Source organism: Notechis scutatus, chromosome 1 (assembly GCF_049901735.1).
Source record: "Notechis scutatus isolate UNSWTSFEM ecotype Mainland chromosome 1, rNotScu1.2, whole genome shotgun sequence".
Classification (NCBI taxonomy): Eukaryota; Metazoa; Chordata; class Lepidosauria; order Squamata; family Elapidae; genus Notechis; species Notechis scutatus.
The window spans coordinates 64,886,278-64,903,062 of NC_142009.1; the positions used below are offsets into that span (position 1 = coordinate 64,886,278).

A 16,785-nucleotide genomic window follows, 5' to 3' on the forward strand; every position below is an offset into this window, starting at 1 on the left:
TGGCCAAGGCAGGAGAAGGCATAATCATAATAGCCAGCCTGGCTTTATGGCATATATTAACCTAAATTATAGTTTTCGGTTGAAGGCATGAGTTCTAATGTAGACACCAAATGACAATACAGGTAGACTACAGGAAAGCAAAGTAATAAAATCAGTCCTCATATTGGGACTTTTCAAACAAGGTAATCTATTTAGAAAGCGCTTCTAGAGAAATGGATCTTACTGAGATTGAAAAAAGAAACTCCTGACCAACCAACCAGCATATACGCCTATCCCTAATCACCAACAACAAAAAGGCAAAGGAACGAGGGCATAAGACTTTCCTATTCCTTCGGCTCCTACCACACCCAAAGCAGCAAATGGCGAGAAGGGATGCAAATTATTTGGGGGAGGCACAGAAACCCCAAATGTGTTGTATTAGCCTTGGCTCCAGCCGGGGAAATAGTTTCTCCCACTGGCAAAAGGGAAGAAATAAGCACCAACCGCTATTTCCAGATAAGCGGAGTCTAATAGAATTTGCCTTCCTGTGGACCCCTTGTAACTTCATGTGTGTGAGTCCTAAAGACTCACTATGAATTCCTTGGGACACATCTGTAGAATTGCCATGCAGTACTCTGGGTCCTCCTTTATAAAAACCCTGTGAGCATAACTATTACAATGATTGGATGAAGCATTCTTTGGCAGAGCAGAAGGTAGTTTCTAACAGCAATGGCTATAAACTCTCCAGATGTAAAATTCCACTGTCAGGGACAGCTCTGATATACCATAAAATGCCCTGATTTTGCTAAAGATGACAACTACATTTGACTTACACGAAGTTTTTTTTTACAGCAGAAGTGGCATCTAGCTTGTCTAGGTGTTGATACATATCAATTTCAGTAACTACTGTAATTCTATATAGTTTAAAACTACACACACACTATATTTTTCGAAGCATGTTTTCTTTAGGTAATCCTGGGATTTATCATACCAAAGCTGGTGGTGGAGAAGTATCTTCCCACAAAAAGCGTGAGAATCTTGTGGTTCTGCCCTGGGTGTGAGTAGGAAGAAGATACCACACTACAAAATCCTCTGCCCATATCTGTAATAAGTCCAATGAACCAACTTTTTCTTGATTAAAAATAAAATCCAAAGCAATTATATTAAAGCACACATAAATGGATCAATTAAAAAAACTTTCAAAACCTTCATTCCCCTAGGAATGTATCAACAACTAATTCAAAACCAAAGGGATAACATTACAATAGACCCGTGATGGTGAACCTATGGCATGCATGCCACAAATGGCACACAGAGCCATCTCTCTGGGCATGTCAGCTGTCGCTCGTTGCTCTTCTGGGTTCCAGCGCACGCATCTGCGCTGGCCAGCTGGTCCTTGCGTGTGCGGGAGCCCCAGAAACGGGAAGAGTATCTCCCTGGTGTGCATGCGTGTGTTGGCCAGCTGGTCTTCGCGCACACATACACATTAGAAACAGGAAGACCAGGTGGCTGGCATACATGTGCGCACTGGGAAGCTGAGGTTCTGTTTTGTGGTGCTCCTGCATGCCACGCCAGGGAGCTGCTCTTTTGGTTTTTGGTGCGTGTGCGCTCCCGTTTTGGCACTCGGTGCCAAAAAGGTTCGCCACCACTGCAATAGACCATCACACTTTCAGTTTGAGTGAAGATGGAAAAGCATATTAGAGATCAGTTGTGATTACAGCTCATTATCTCTACTAATTTTTATATATTGGCCTTACTTCTATGTATACATTCACTTTGGTCCAACAACTACAGTATATTATTGTACAGTATTACCGTTCTAGAAAATTATATATCTCCTTTGCAAATAAAACACGAAGACCTTGAAAACCAATAGGAGGCAGCAGTGTCTGCATTTTCTAATTAGGATTTTTTCAGTAAACCCTTGCATGGTTTATAGTCGACTTCCAACCAGAGATGTTTTGGATTTCAAATACAACCTTCAAAGTGGTTGAAGGTGAGATTGAGGTGGATATTAGAGAGCAGAATATCTAGAAGGACTCATGTTGGGAAAGGCTGGTATAAATGTATATCAAGAATTTGAAGGGATCTAAAAACCAAATGCTGAAAATTAAAAAAAAAAAGAATATATGCTTCTACTTTAGTAAGGGTGCCTCATGCTACACGAAGGTCTTCAGCATCCTGCTAAAGACCAAAGGTCAATTGTTACCTAACTGATAATTCTAGGGGAAAAATGCAATTTGAATACAATCATAAAGGAAAGTTAATCTTGGTGTAATTTACAGGTAGAGTTGTATCTCAGTGGTAAAGCAATCTTTTGCATTAAGGTGGTTCCAGATTAGATCCCGTGCATTTCTGGTTAACATCATTTAGCAAGTTTTGAAAAATACCTGTGATTGCATCTTTAGAATTTTAGCAGAAGATTTCTATGGTCTGTTTCTGATTCAAGCCACAAAATAAAGAACCAACTGCGGAGACGTATTTTTAAAATAGTTTTATTTCTGCCTTTAAAATATACATTATCAGTTTGAAAATCTCAAAACAAAACCAAAAAAAAATCCAAAAAAACCCAAAACAAAACACACACCACCACCACCAAAACATTTTAGTTGTAGGTTAACAGTCTTGAGTTGAAGTGTGGGAACAGCTAAAATGAGTCAATTCAAGTTCTCCAACAAAATACTGCCAGAGGTGAAGGACTAAGAAGCCAGACTGCACAATTCACCTGATAAATTATACTATTCCTTTATAATAATAAAAAAAAATATTTATTTTCTTCTGGCTTTCTTCCCCCAGCCTTTAGCCCATTAAGTTATTACCTACAGGACTACCCAAGTGCTTGGGCGGCATGTCAACAGCACTTCAAAGGTCACTTATAGAAGGGGTTAGCTTAAGGGGATAAATGGGTACCCATAACCTCTGCAAGGTTTACATTATCCATTTTTGGCTCTTAAACCACATCCAACTTTTTTTTTTAAATGTAAAAAAATCCAAAAGTTTAAATCCCACCCACTTGGAGGGCTGTGAGGGCCAAAAGAGGGATGGTAGCGACCCTGAGATGATATTTTATGGGGTTCCTTCTTTAGCTCAATGTACCTAAGGAGAGGAGGATTTTATTTTTAATCATCTGGTTATCAGCTATACTTCTGTCACTTTCGGAATGTTTTATGCAGCCAAACACAGAAAGGAGAACTGAATCTGGATTTAACATATTGTAACCGAAATGGTCTCAAATCGATTCCATTGACCCAATTAGCTCATGAGAATTATTTCATTTCAACTAGATAAGATTCAACCAATACTGGTTTAAATAAAAGGTCACCAAGCTGCCCTATCTCCATCAGTAACCTGATTTAAAAGAATACAGGAGGACTGGAACAGAAAAAAATAGTGACCTTTGTCCTCTTCCATGTAGTGCAGAGAAAATTCAAGGAATTCACAAGCTAAATCAGGAGAATGAACAAAGAAGTAAATAAATATCAGCTGAAGAAATCAGACCACTAAGTATTATGTAAGCTAAAGGAATAATATATTTAGCGCCAGTTTATTAGCAAAAAATACTGTGTTACATCTCACTAATACAATGTAGTAGCTAGCAGCTTAACTAAAGGAATGGTCCATTAATAAGAATTTAAACATGACCATATCCAAAAGGTCAGGTATGACCAGATTGCTGTATTTGAAAAGAAAGGCCGTAATATTCTCTAACAGAAAATTACCAAAGTCTCATTCAAACAAATAACTGGCAAACAATTAAGGGAAGTAGCCAAGAAGTTTCTCTGGTTGCATGAATAGCATGGCAGGCTAATGAATTCAAATATGGAAGTTTGATTCTTTGATGAAAAATTCTTAACACTATGAAATTAGTCCCTCCCCTCTGATGCGCAAATAACACACAAAAACATAGCCAGAAAGGAAGAACAAAATACTGAATACAAATAGGAAACAAAAAAAGGGGGAAAGGGAATAAAAGACCTTGGATAAGGCCTTGGAAAGGCACTAGTGTCAATTTGGACCCCATATGGGGATGCCCATCTTCATCAGCCATCTCCAAGGGGGCAAACAAGAAGTATCTAATTTTGTGCCAAGAAGAGTCATCAAGAGGCAATCTGGCTGTATGGTTTAGTCTTAGATTAAGATGACTCAAAATCAAAAAGCTGAGCTATCTCTTCTACAGCATGTACCACCCCACTCCACCACACCTTTCTGCTCACCCAAAAATGGAGAGATAAGTACATATTAACAGCTGAAGACCTGAAGCAGCCTTCCTCAATTTGGCATCCCCTCAGAAGTGTTGAAACCACACAAGCCTATACAGTCACGCTTGCTGAGAATTTTAGCCCCTACACATCTAAAGAATAAGAGTGAGGAAGACTAATCCAAAGGAAAACATAGATAGTATACTATCACCAAGACACGATCCAAAGTATCCAAGTGATAGCTAAACAGACAGCTACTCAGTTCATTATGGCAAACAATCTAGCCCAAGTTGGGAGACTATGGCAGGGAGTCTGAGGTCTAGTTTGGCCGAAAACCCCAAGTTCCCAAATATAGAGCCCCACTCCTCATATGCAACATGTAAAGAAATGGTAGAGGTGATTCCTGTGCCTCATCTGCCCTGTTGACCAATGCATACAGCCACAGGAAGTCTTGGAGAAACAAACAGGAACTCGTCCAAATGTTACAGAATTCACCAAAAGCTTACAGAACTTCTGTTCACTCACAGAAGGCTTCTCACTTCATTCATCTTCTTCGCCTGATGGCTTGGTGGGAGATTGAGGCAAGGAAATAGGGACTAAACATTCCTATCCTGGGCCATGAGCCAAAAAGGTAGAAAGACAGGCTTCAGGTGTCTCAGGACTTAATTTGAATCAATTGGAACTGATCAGTAAGTGTGAAGGCAGAATTTTTGAAGAAATGAAGTCAGGTGGAATCCCGCACCATGCATTTTGAGAAAGGATGCATGGAGGGGAGATAGAAAGCATATCTTTGTTTTAACTGCTCCATTGTTCTTTACCTTTTAAGAGGGAAAGCCTGTGAGGTAATTACCACCAGATTCAATTTCACATAGTTAGAGTGCTTGTGTAGATCTAAAATTGTGCTGGTTTTCCAATCATATATATTATTATAATTGGACTCAGTGTAACTATTTTCTAGATCTTGGCCTTCTAGACAAGGAGAACAGGTTGAAGACGGTAGGCACAGAGAGCACAATTCTATCTCTTATCCACACCTGAGGAGTGCTTGAACAGTCAACATAAGCACAAAAGAGTTGCCAGCATACACCCAAGTGCATCCTGGTGTTAGAGCTGTTTCCCCCTTTCCCATGTATTAAAAAGACAGTAAATACTTAAACATTGCCTAGAATTCCTGGCAAAAAAACCGAGATGGCAATCCTTTGAGCCTCGGGGCTTGAAGGGCAACCCTGGGAAGAGAATGCAACACTCAACCTGGGTAGCCAAGACAATTCTTCTTCTCCATTCTCAAGTAAGTAAGTTGCCTTGCTCCTGAGCGTGGGTTAAGCTGTCCTTCCGATGTAAATGATGAACCCCCATTCTTTTGGGGCTGCGATGTGGGCGCCCAGGAGGTGGCTTGCTCTTGGCATCCTTGCTCTGCTCAGAAACCCCCTCCTGGCTGTTCACCTTCCTGTCCTGGAACAGCAATTCCTGTTCTTCAGCTGGGCTCCCAGATGGGTAGTCTGGGTAATCTTTGGACTTCTCTGGCGAAGAAATGACAGGCTCTGCCATCCCCTCAGTACCGGACCCTTGCAGTAATTTGCAGCTTTCGTCCTGGGAGAAATCTGTGCTGTAGTCAGAAGAGAAGTGGTTCCGGCGACTCCGAAACTCTGTGCTGTCAATGTCCACGCTTGAGTCCCTGCTTACAGTCCAGCTGCAGCTCTGCACAGATTCTTCGCCATCTGAGTAGGCGGAAGCTACCCGACCTAACTCTTGCATGGAGCGGCTGAAACGTTTCTGGAGCTCCTGTGCCGTGTCACGGCTAAATGCAGTCCGGTTTACTAGCACCTGCTCTGTGGTAGGAGGAGCCTTATCTACAAACACCCGTTGCCAGTTGGCCAGTAAATCCTCCTCGGAGCTGGCAGAGCTGGCAAATGTGCTGGGAACCTGTGGGGGGCTGCTGAAGGGGCTGCTTTGAGAAGATCCAGGAACCCGGCTCAACTTGGGGGAAGGTTGGTAGGAGCAGCTGGAGGCAGAGCGTTGACCTGAGGCTGGGCTGCTGGGAAAGGGGCGCTGCCTGTCACAGTTCTCATCCTCTCCCTGGACTAAGCTCAAAGAGATAGCTTGGCGGGTAGCATAAGTACAATTGGGCAGCGGGCTGTTCTTTGGAATCCGCACCTTGTCCTCGGAAAACTCAATGACTTTGCGCCCTGGATACATGGGGTGGGGAGGGGGAGGGGTGGGATATGGGCTTAGTTTCTCAAAAGTAGGCACCTCCTTTGGCAGGCTCTCCAAGCAGTTCTGTGACTTGTAGCTCCCATTTTGCTGTCTAGATCCCTCCTTCCCCTTGCTTTCTCCTTGCCCCGAACTCACACAAGTTTCAGGAAGAGTGCCACTCATATCTACGTGCACAAAAACATCTTCAGCCATAGAGCAACTTCCACTGCTGGATTTGGCTGAGTTCAGCACAAGTGATTCTGGCTTCTCCAACACTCTAGCAATGACTGAGGTGGGCACAACATCAGAGGGAGCCAAGGTGTGCAGTTCCTCCTGGTCAGGGCCTACAGAATCCTGAGTGTTTTGCAAGTGCTTGTTGACCATATCTTGAAGCTCAGATGGAAGCTAATAAGAAAAAGACAAGAGTAGTCTGGAATTAAAATAGCATATAGGAAACAGGGTAAATGGGATGGACAAATGCACCAAGGTGTCTGCAGAGATTTCTGCAAAACCCATCTAAATTGCTTGTTATAACTAAATATAACTGAAGAGTTTTTCAAATATGTTACACCCACATTCAAAATTCTTCTATTTCTATCCCGGAATCAGGGGAAATATTGTGTTTCCAATGTACATTTAGAAGAAATAGAAATATTTCTAATATCTTGCATTCCTTGCTTGTGTTAGGCCAACACAATACTATTGATTGGTGGGGGAAAAAAGCTGATTGTCACACTGAATTGAATGACCAAATCCCTCCCTGCCCTTGTTATAAACTACATCTGCCAGGAAGCATCTAGTAATTATAGGCCGCTATCTTGGCCAAACTGCCCTAGAATTAGTTCAACTGATTTTGGCAACAGAACCACTTTGCACTCCCTGGGAGTATTTTCATAGACAGTCTATCAAGCAAATTATAAGTAAGGGGGTATAACATTTTCATCAGCTTTCAACTGTGCAGTCACACAAATAGATTCTGTGCAGAACATTCTAGAGCTGAGTTTTTAGCAGAACATGATCCTTCCCTGCTCTCTTAAGATGCCTTCCTGCCGGACTCAGCTCTTGTTCTTTTCTCAATAAATACTGCAACAATTCCTGTAAACCATGAAAAGAAGAATGACTGGGAACATGAAAACCAGCACCAATGGCAGAGATAGAATAGGGTGAATGCAGAGGTGACATAGTCTTTGTCCCTGACAAAATGCCCTGGTGATGGGCCAGATGCGTTAGGATTGCAACGACAAGCATTGTGTTAACATAAATATCCAACAGTAGAAATGTGTAAACAATGATACCTGAGAACATGATGTACCAGGCTTGCAAATATAAATGAAAAAAACACCCTTGTATAAATAATAGATAAGTCTATATCCTAAAGGGATGCCCACAAGTTATCCATAGGGTGAGTAGTTTGGCAGTCTATATTTGAAATAATCCATTTTTTTAAATGTTGAAAACCAGCATGTGCATGAATCTCTTAATATTAAAGCAAGAATGTGATGGCTTTCATCAAGGCACAATTTCAATACAATGGAGCAATTTTCTTATGCAGCTGGGGGAAAAAAACCCAGGCTCCAAAGAAGCACTAAAAATAAAAGTACTACTTTACTAAATAAATACTGTACTTAGGAAAATTAATATGCAAAAAGAAAGCCCAAGAAAAGTCACTTAATCTAAATCTCCAAGGCAGAAGGTTCAAATAATCTTTTGATGCTGTTGATGCCACTGTGGCAATAAACTGCAGGAAAGCAGCGGCCATGTCGTTTGAGCATAAGCTCAAATCCTCAAGCACAGGAATGAATCAGGTGTTCAATTCTACAGTATTTTGAAGAATATTCTGTTCATGTGTAAGGCCTATCTGTGTGGTACATAAAGAACACAAAGAAGCACAATGACATCACTAGAACTCATAGCATATTCAATATCTATAGGAATTAATAGCATCTTGGTCTGGTCTCCATTAGCCTGAACTGAAAGCATCTCATTTTAACTAAAATAATATGAAATTCTTGAGATAGAGTGGGAGGTTTGAAGATGTCAGCAGCAGCTGATTCTAGACATCAGAATATATACAGGTTAGTTGAAAAATTCATGATATAATTGATTCTACTGGTGTGTTATTGCAATATTGAAATGGGAGAAAGCAAGTGTTTAAAAATAGTTTTAATGTATAAATGTGTTCTATATACTTATATAATTGTAGAGGTGCCATTTAATTATGGAATAATATAGTATAACTGAAGATGAATTTATCTCTTCCAATAAAGAAAGGGTAGATTTCATATACTGATTTTCAAATATTTTAAAACGTATTATGCAAACATCATCTATTAATCTTGTTCCTATTTTAAAAAGCTGCAATAAATATAAGTATATGTATAAACAAAGTATAAATGTTTCAACTGTATTTGATGTTAAATCTTGGTCCCAATTCAACTGCGAGTCCAATGATACACCAGTACCAGAAGACTTTCAACATCTACCTTGGGAACAAATCTAACACTATAAAGATCTGTTGGATAAGTAAGGAATTCTTCTGTGGTGATAACAATACTTTAGAAACACTGTCAAGAGACAGTAAGTCCTTTCCTTTCATATATTTTGTATATAGCTTTCTGTTTAAGATTGCCATCAGTTTAACTCACAGATTTTTACCTTGAAAGCAGATTTGAACTATGTATCCTTTTTTTTTTTTTTTTTTACAAAAGCTGTTAGGACTTCTAGTTGACCATGATTGTATTTGTATACCATTCTGCAAGCCTGAAAACCAGCAAAAATATACTCACCGTAATGGTAAAAGCAGTAGTAAGAACATACTGAACTTTGGAACAGATTTGTGATATTTATGAAATCTGGAAATCTACCAGATATTTAAACTTCCTAGTCTAACTAGTTTCCTTATTTTCTGTCCTGCTACTAAATCGCCTCCTCACTTTAGTTAAAAACCCCTGTAGTAAACAGATACTTGTACTGGATTACTAGTTCACTTATAAATAACTCATTGTGCTGAGGATTCACACAGAAATGGATAGCTGAAACAAAAAGAGTAAAGTTAGAATGAAGCAGGAAACCTGCAATTCATGAAACTCTTTTCAGGAACCTACTGAATTTAAAGCCAATCAGGCAATGAGAACGAGAAACAACATGTACAAAATGACTGTCATTAACTGTTTTGTAGGAAACAGAAATCACAGAAAAATAAGGACATGCAGTTCATCCCAGGCCATTAAAGTGATTCACCAGTCCTCAAACCCATTCAGGTTTTTACTCACATCAGCAAATTTGTGGTTTCGAAAGTGAGATTTGTTGCACTTCAAGAGCTGCACTGCTAAGTTACAGTCTAGCCGGTATCGCTCCTGTCAAGACAACACATCATAATTGAAGAGACATAGCTTGAAATGGTTCACAACAATGTGATATCCCAGGCAAAACTACAGAAGTATTCCATAATGATGAAAACGAAACAACTGAGAACTTGCAACAGTTTACAGCAACCCAGAATCTGGCAGCTGAAGGCTAAGGGCAGAACCAGTCTTGATCATATCAATTTCCCTCACAAGTCCCAATGAACATTTTAGAAAAATAAAAATGCATTAAAATGTACAGCTACTATTGTCTACTACCTGTTCTAGCTACTAGCCTCTTCTCCATTGGGGCTGATTAAAACTTTTGCAATTTGACAAGTTCATTCACAAACAAGAATAGTTATTTTTAAAACAGGCTTTATGAAAGAAAACTACTGTAAACGGAGAACTTTATAGCTTTACAAACAGAAGTCAGTAAATAAGGCCTAAGAAAAGGCCTAGACCAGGGGTGTCAAACACAATTTCATTGAGCGCCACATCAGGGTTGTATTTGACCTTGGGGGAGGGCAGCTTGATGTCACTCGTGTCAGGGGCGCCTATGGTGACCTGAGAGCTCTGACAGTGAAAATGGGCTCCTGAGTTCTGTTTTTACTGGCAGGGGCACCACGGGCCAGTCATTTGCTGTTTCCAGGACAACCCCGTGGGTGAGATCTAAGCATCCCAAGGGCCAGATCTGGCCTGCGGGCCTTGAGTTTGACCCCTCCAGCCTAGACCATATTTAGAGATAGGACCATATAGAAGTGATATGTAGGCCAGGCTGGTGCATCAGTGTACAAAGCTAAAAGGAAAAATAATAAAAATTAAAAAAATAAATTAAAAAACAACTCACTGGACAAAAAAATGTTTCAGAATCCTTGGTAAAAGTCTGATTAGAATAACCCGAGTTATATGGCTGTCAGTTAATGCACTGCATTTCCATACCTAGGTCCTCAAGATATGCTGGCATATGAATCATATCAAGTGGCAAAGCCCATATTCATAATTTTTGTACATTTGAGAAAAGCTGTTCTAAACGAAACACTGATAAAGCATCCCAATTTTCACAATCCATCTTCTTGAAAACGTTTAGCATCAATATGTTGCTTGGATAGCAATTGGACTCTCTTATACACTGCTGGTCTTTTTTTTTAATAATGGTGTTTATTGATCTTTAGCAGACTGTCATGTGCTGCTGTTAGGAATGTAAGTCACCTAACAGCTATTTGGGTTGGAAATATATAAACCAGGATAGACATTTTAATACTGTATCTTTAAGAAAATGCAAAAACTGTAATTGGGTGTAGTTTCTCAAACGGCCATAAGGTGGAGCCAGAAACATGGGTTGTTTTAGTCTTAGTCTCAAAAGAGTCTCAGAAGAGAGTGTGTCTCAGTGAGTCTGTTTTCCTTCTGTTGGAGAGTTTTGCCGTTCCTCCTAATTGACTGTTATTCTTGAATTTGATGTAAGTCTGATACTGAACTGTTTTTTGATACTGGACTTTGTTATTGGATTATCCCTGGACTGAAAACTGACTGATCTTACCTGTGAATGACTTTGGACTGCTTATTTTGAATTTTGCTTAAACCTTTATTGAAAGTAAAAAACCTACATTTACTGTACAGTGTATCTGTGTGCTGTGTGTGTATTATTCAAACAGTTCTCTCAATACGTCTCCCTGTATGTGCTCATTCTCCTAATGGGGAATTACCTCAACAGCTCCTCCTCACAGAACTTTAAACACTAATATACTTAAGTAAGGATAAGCCTATTAATTATTTCTATTTCTTACACAAGATCAATGCTTTAAAAAAAAGATTGCTTACATTAAGCTCTTCTAGTTTATTGATAGTTGTTTTGGCATCCAGAAGCTTATTGGTAAGCTCCACAATTTCCCAATCAAGAGTTTTCCGATCCATTTCAGCTTTTTTAATCTAGAGAATAGCAATATACAGGTGATGAGTCATATTAGTCAACAACTGGGCTGCCTTCATATCTTTGCCCTCTTCTCTTCCACACCCTACCCAACTCTAAAAATCAAACTCCTTTTGTTTCTTTAGCAAAAGAAGAGAGGAAGTTTACGTAACCAGGGTAATTTTTTGTGTGTGTCTTAGGAAGGCATTACTTAGGAACGCAAACTATGTTTAAGTGTTCATTGACTTCTTCATAACTGTTTGCAAAAACATCATGCAAACATGAAGAATACTCTTTAAATCAGGTACTGGCAAACCTGAGCTTCTGCTGTGTTCCAATTCATATCATTTCTAGCTAGCGTTAATTATTGTCAGGCATTATAAGAATTGAAATCCAAGAACATCTTGGAAAGCAAGTAAGCTCAGACTTTAATCATTTTGGTTTGAATAGACACATTTGAGCAAGAAAGAAATTATGCTTGGGGAAACTATGAAAAGCTGTTTGTGTGTATCTAAAGAAAAGTAATAGGAGCACATAAAATATCAAAAGCAACTGTACTTATATCTTCTACTCAGGTTTTCCGCAATTCTGCACATACCCAGGTTTTCTTCAAATTAATCATCTAATTGTAGGGCAGCGGAACAGTAACTTATTTGTTTGAACCTTACCTTTACACATGGCCTTTAATTTCACAATATTCCTTGTTCATTAACAAAAATCTCAATTTTTATTGAATAAAAGAGGAAAATTTTAGTCTAGACATGGGAGAATGGTAGGAGAAAATCTTGGAAACAAGCAGATATTGTACTCTTTAAAAACATATCAAATCAATATCTAGAGCTTATCATTGGAAAGAAAAAGTTCCTGCACCATGAGATTTTAATATTATACACTCCTACACTTACCTAGCATTGCAGACTAATATGTATGTATGTATGTATGTATGTATGTATGTATGTATGTATGTATGTATGTATATGTATGTATATATTCTTAAGTTTTCACGGGTATGTATATATATGGTATTCAGCTTTGTTCGGGTATTTTCCCACGTCATTATAGTTGTGCTTTTAAAGTTGTAGCAATGTTTCGGCAGAATCTCATCTGCCATCATCAGGCTTCATCAGAAGATTCTGCCGAAACGTTGCTACAACTTTAAAAGCACAACTATAATGACGTGGGAAAATACCCAAACAAAGCTGAATACTCTCTCTCTGTGTGTGTGTGTGTGTGTGTGTAAGCTTTTCGGGGGTGAATTAATTTCTTCCCCCCCACGCACAAGCCCCGTCTCCAACAAAAGCATCTGAGTCGCTCCAGCTTTTCCCCCTGTCCCCGTAACAACAGGAAAAAATTTTTTTGAGGTACCTGGGAGCACCACGTGCTGCGTTTTGGTTTAATCCCGAGAGGCTGGGTGGGCGTGAGAAGAGCCGAGCGAGCGTCTCTGCTGCTGCTACCCTTGATGCTCCAGCCTCGGGCTCTGCAAGTTTGCAAAAGTCCCGGTGCGCTGCCCGTTCCTGCATTCCAAGCGCCCAGGCCGAGCTGCAGCTGTCCCTCTCTCGCCAGCGCCGTCTCCAATAACAGCGGCAGCAGCGGCGGGAACTGTGGAAGTTACGGAGGCGGCTCCCCCACCCGAGAAGCGGCTGAAACGCTTCCACGGTTCCCACCGCTGCTGCCGCTGTTGTTGGAGAAGGCGCTGGCGAGAGAGGGATAGCTGCAGCTCGGCCTGGGCGCTTGGAATGCAGGAACGGGCTGCGCACCGGGACTTTTGCAAACTTGCAGAGCCCGAGGTTGGAGCATCAAGGGTAGCAGCAGCAGAGACGCTCGCTCGGCTCTTCTCACGCCCACCCAGCCGCTCGGGATTAAACCAAAACGCAGCACACGGCGCTCCCAGGTACCTCAAAATGTTTTTTTTTCCTGTTGTTACGGGGACAGGGGAAAAGTGGGAGCGACTCAGGCACTGTTGTTGGAGACGGCGCTGGCGAGAGAGGTGCCACCACCGGTGGGAACCGTGGAAGCTAGGGACGCCTGAGAAGCGGCAGAAACGCTGCCAGACATCCACGCCGACGCCGCCCGCCTGCTGACCCGGGTAAAGGTGGGGTAAGGGAGCCCTCTGTGCTCCACCATGATTGGCTGTTAGGAGCGGCTGATGGTGAGGCGTAGCTGCCCACGGGGCACTCTTAGTGGCAAGTTCCCCCCCACCTTCCCCCCCCCCAATTTCGAATGTTTTAAACTAGGCCTAAATTTGGGGGGAGGGGCTTAATTTCATTTTATGCCTAGAAAACATGCTGGGTCTTCCTATTGGGGGGGGCTATTGTTGGAGAAACACGATATATATATATATATATCATCACTTTATTATAAAGAATATATATATATATATATATATATATATATATATATATATATATATATATATATATATATATATATATATATATATATATATATATATATATATATATATTCTTAAGTTTTCGCGGTACTTACATGTATGGCCTTCAGCTTTGTTCGGTATTTTCCCACGTCATAGTAGTGGTGCTTTTAAAGTTGTAGCAACGTTTCAGCAGAATCTCATCTGCCATCATCAGGCTTCTGTATTGTTTCCGTCTGTGAGTCAGACTTTTACAGTGGTTTCAGATTTAAATTTGGGGCAGCCTATTGCTGTGCCAGAATGGTTTTTCTTCATCCTGATTGGTTGGGAGTCTTGGTCTGTGTTTATTGGTCTCGGAGTTTGCTGTGTTCTGCTTGATTGGTGTCTCTAATATCTTCTGTCTGTTTTTGGCTCTTTTTGTATCTTGATTGGCTGGCAGCATTGTGTTGTTTTGTTGGAGGCCTTTAGTGCAGCTTGGCTTCGGGTAAATGGACGGCTATCAATAGTTAGGAAGCTGGGTTGCATCTGGGTGCCTGGTTGGGATGTGTTTGAGCTGGAAGTATCAGGGGATCTGTTTGTGCCCAGGTGTTTGCCTGGCTTGTGGTGTGGAGATTTTTTTGTTTGTGAGTGCAGGCTTCCAAATGATTGACAGCCTGGTGGAATCATCTCTTCTATTCATGCTTTCTGGTCTTTTTCAATCTCTATGGCTTCTCTGATGATTCTGTGGTTAGGGTTTTCTATAGTGGCTAGGGTTTTGGTGCCATTGAAGTTGATGCTATGACCTGTGGCTTCCATGTGTTGGACTAGTGAGGAAGTGTGTTCCAGCTTTTTGACTGCATTTTTGTGTTCATCCAGGCGGGTGCTTATTCTTCTATTGGTCTGTCCAATGTATGTGGCCGGGCATGATGCACAGGGGACTTCGTATATGCCTTGGTTTTCCAGGTCAATTTTGTCTTTGGGGTTTCTGAGGATGGCTGCTATTTTTCTGTCTGTTTTGAAGGCAGTCTTGATGTGGTGTCTGTATAGTATCTTACTAATTTTGTCTGTAGTGCCTCTTATGTAGGGCAGGACAGCTGTTCCATGGGTCTGTTCATCTTCTGGGTCTCTATTATGTCTCAGTGTGTTTTTGTAGATCAAGTTGGTGATTTTGCTTTTGTGGAAGCCGTTGGCTGTCAATATTTTAGTCAGGGTGCATAGTTCAGTCTTAATGTGTGTCTTGTCTGCCAGGCGTTTGGTTCTGGTAATTAGTGTTTTAGCCACGTAGTTTATCTGTGCTGGGTGGTGGTGGGATTGGGCGTTGAGGTAGCGGTTGGTGTGTGTTTTCTTCTGGTATATGGTGTGTCCTAGTGTGCCATCTGTTTTTTGTAGATTAGTACATCTAGGAATGGTAGTTGTTTGTTTGTTTCTGTTTCCATGGTGAACTTGATTTTGGGGTGTGTGCTGTTTAGGTGTGTTAGGAAATTGTTTAGGTTTTCTTGTCCATGGGGCCAAATCACGAATGTGTCATCGATGTATCTTAACCATAGTTTGGGTTTGAGGATGGCATTGGCCAGGGCTCTGGATTCGAATTCTTCCATGAACAGGTTTGCAATGACAGGTGAGTGGTGATCCCATGGGAGCTCCTTCTATTTGTTTGTATCTTTGTCCTTTGTATATGAAATATGTGTTGGTTAAGCAGTGTTCTGTTAGTTCCATGAGGTGTTTAGCTGGTTGGTATTTATTTTTGATGATTTCAAGGGTCTCTTTTATCGGGACTTGAGTGAATAGTGAAACCACGTCAAAACTTACAAGCAGATCTTCTTGCTCCACGTGTAGATCTTTGATCATTTCCAAGAAGTGGTATGAGTTTTGTACATGTGAAGCTGCTGTTTCAGCATGGGGCTGTAGCTGCTTTGCTAGGTATTTGGCTAGGTTTTGTAGTGGTGCTCCTCTGGAGCTGACTATGGAGTCTGAGAGGTATGCCTTCTTTGTGTATTTTTGGGAGGCCGTATAGTTTGGGGCATCTGGAAGATTTCTCTCTGGGTATAATCGTGTGTTGGATCTCTTTGCTTATGTGGCTGGTTATAATTTTCTTCTTGGTTAATTTTTCCAGATATGTGGTTGGGTCTGTGTTTATGGGTTTGTATGTGGAGTCTTGGAGTAGGTCTGTCAATTTTGTTTCGTAGTCTTTTCTGTCCATTACTACAGTGGCATTCCCTTTATCTGCTGGGAGGATGATTATGCTGCTGTCTCTTTTCAGGGTTTGTAGCGCTTTAATTTCATTTTGCTGCAAGTTGCTTTTGGGTGGTTTGCTTGTGCATAGGATGTTGGTAACTTGGTGTCTTATTTTATCAGCTTCATCTGTATTTAATTTAGTTAGGCTGGATTCTACTGCACATATGATGGATTCTGTGGGGATTTTTGGGGTGCTATAGCATTCTGGCACAGCAATAGGCTGCCCCAAATTTAAATCTGAAACCACTGTAAAAGTCTGACTCACAGACGGACACAATACAGAAGCCTGATGATGGCAGATGAGATTCTGCTGAAACGTTGCTACAACTTTAAAAGCACCACTACTATGGCGTGGAAAATACCCAAACAAAGCTGAAGGCCATACATACATACATACATACATATACGTGTGTGTGTGTGTGTGTGTGTGTCACACACACACACACACACACACACATATATATATATATATATTCTTTATAATAAAAAATTTATAATAAAAGTGATGCGATCAACCAAAAATGAAATACATCTTGGAATGAATTCAAACAAAAATACATACTTTGAGCAAGGTGC

General features: G+C 40.7%; 1 protein-coding gene across 6 annotated transcripts in view; it reads right to left on the reverse strand.

The window, feature by feature from the left end:
• Positions 1–2,458: 2,458 nt before the first annotated feature.
• Positions 2,459–16,785, reverse strand: part of TJAP1 (tight junction associated protein 1) — a 33,804-nt gene continuing 19,477 nt past the window's right edge. For all 6 annotated transcript variants that reach the window (XM_087966206.1, XM_026680933.2, XM_087966202.1 and 3 more), the window contains 3 exons: positions 11,537–11,644; positions 9,644–9,727; positions 2,459–6,776 (listed from right to left, as the gene is read on the reverse strand). In XM_087966206.1, the coding sequence (XP_087822332.1) occupies positions 5,463–6,776; positions 9,644–9,727; positions 11,537–11,644 (1,506 nt within the window). In that variant the 3' untranslated portion in view covers positions 2,459–5,462. The remainder of the gene's footprint in view (positions 6,777–9,643; positions 9,728–11,536; positions 11,645–16,785) is intronic.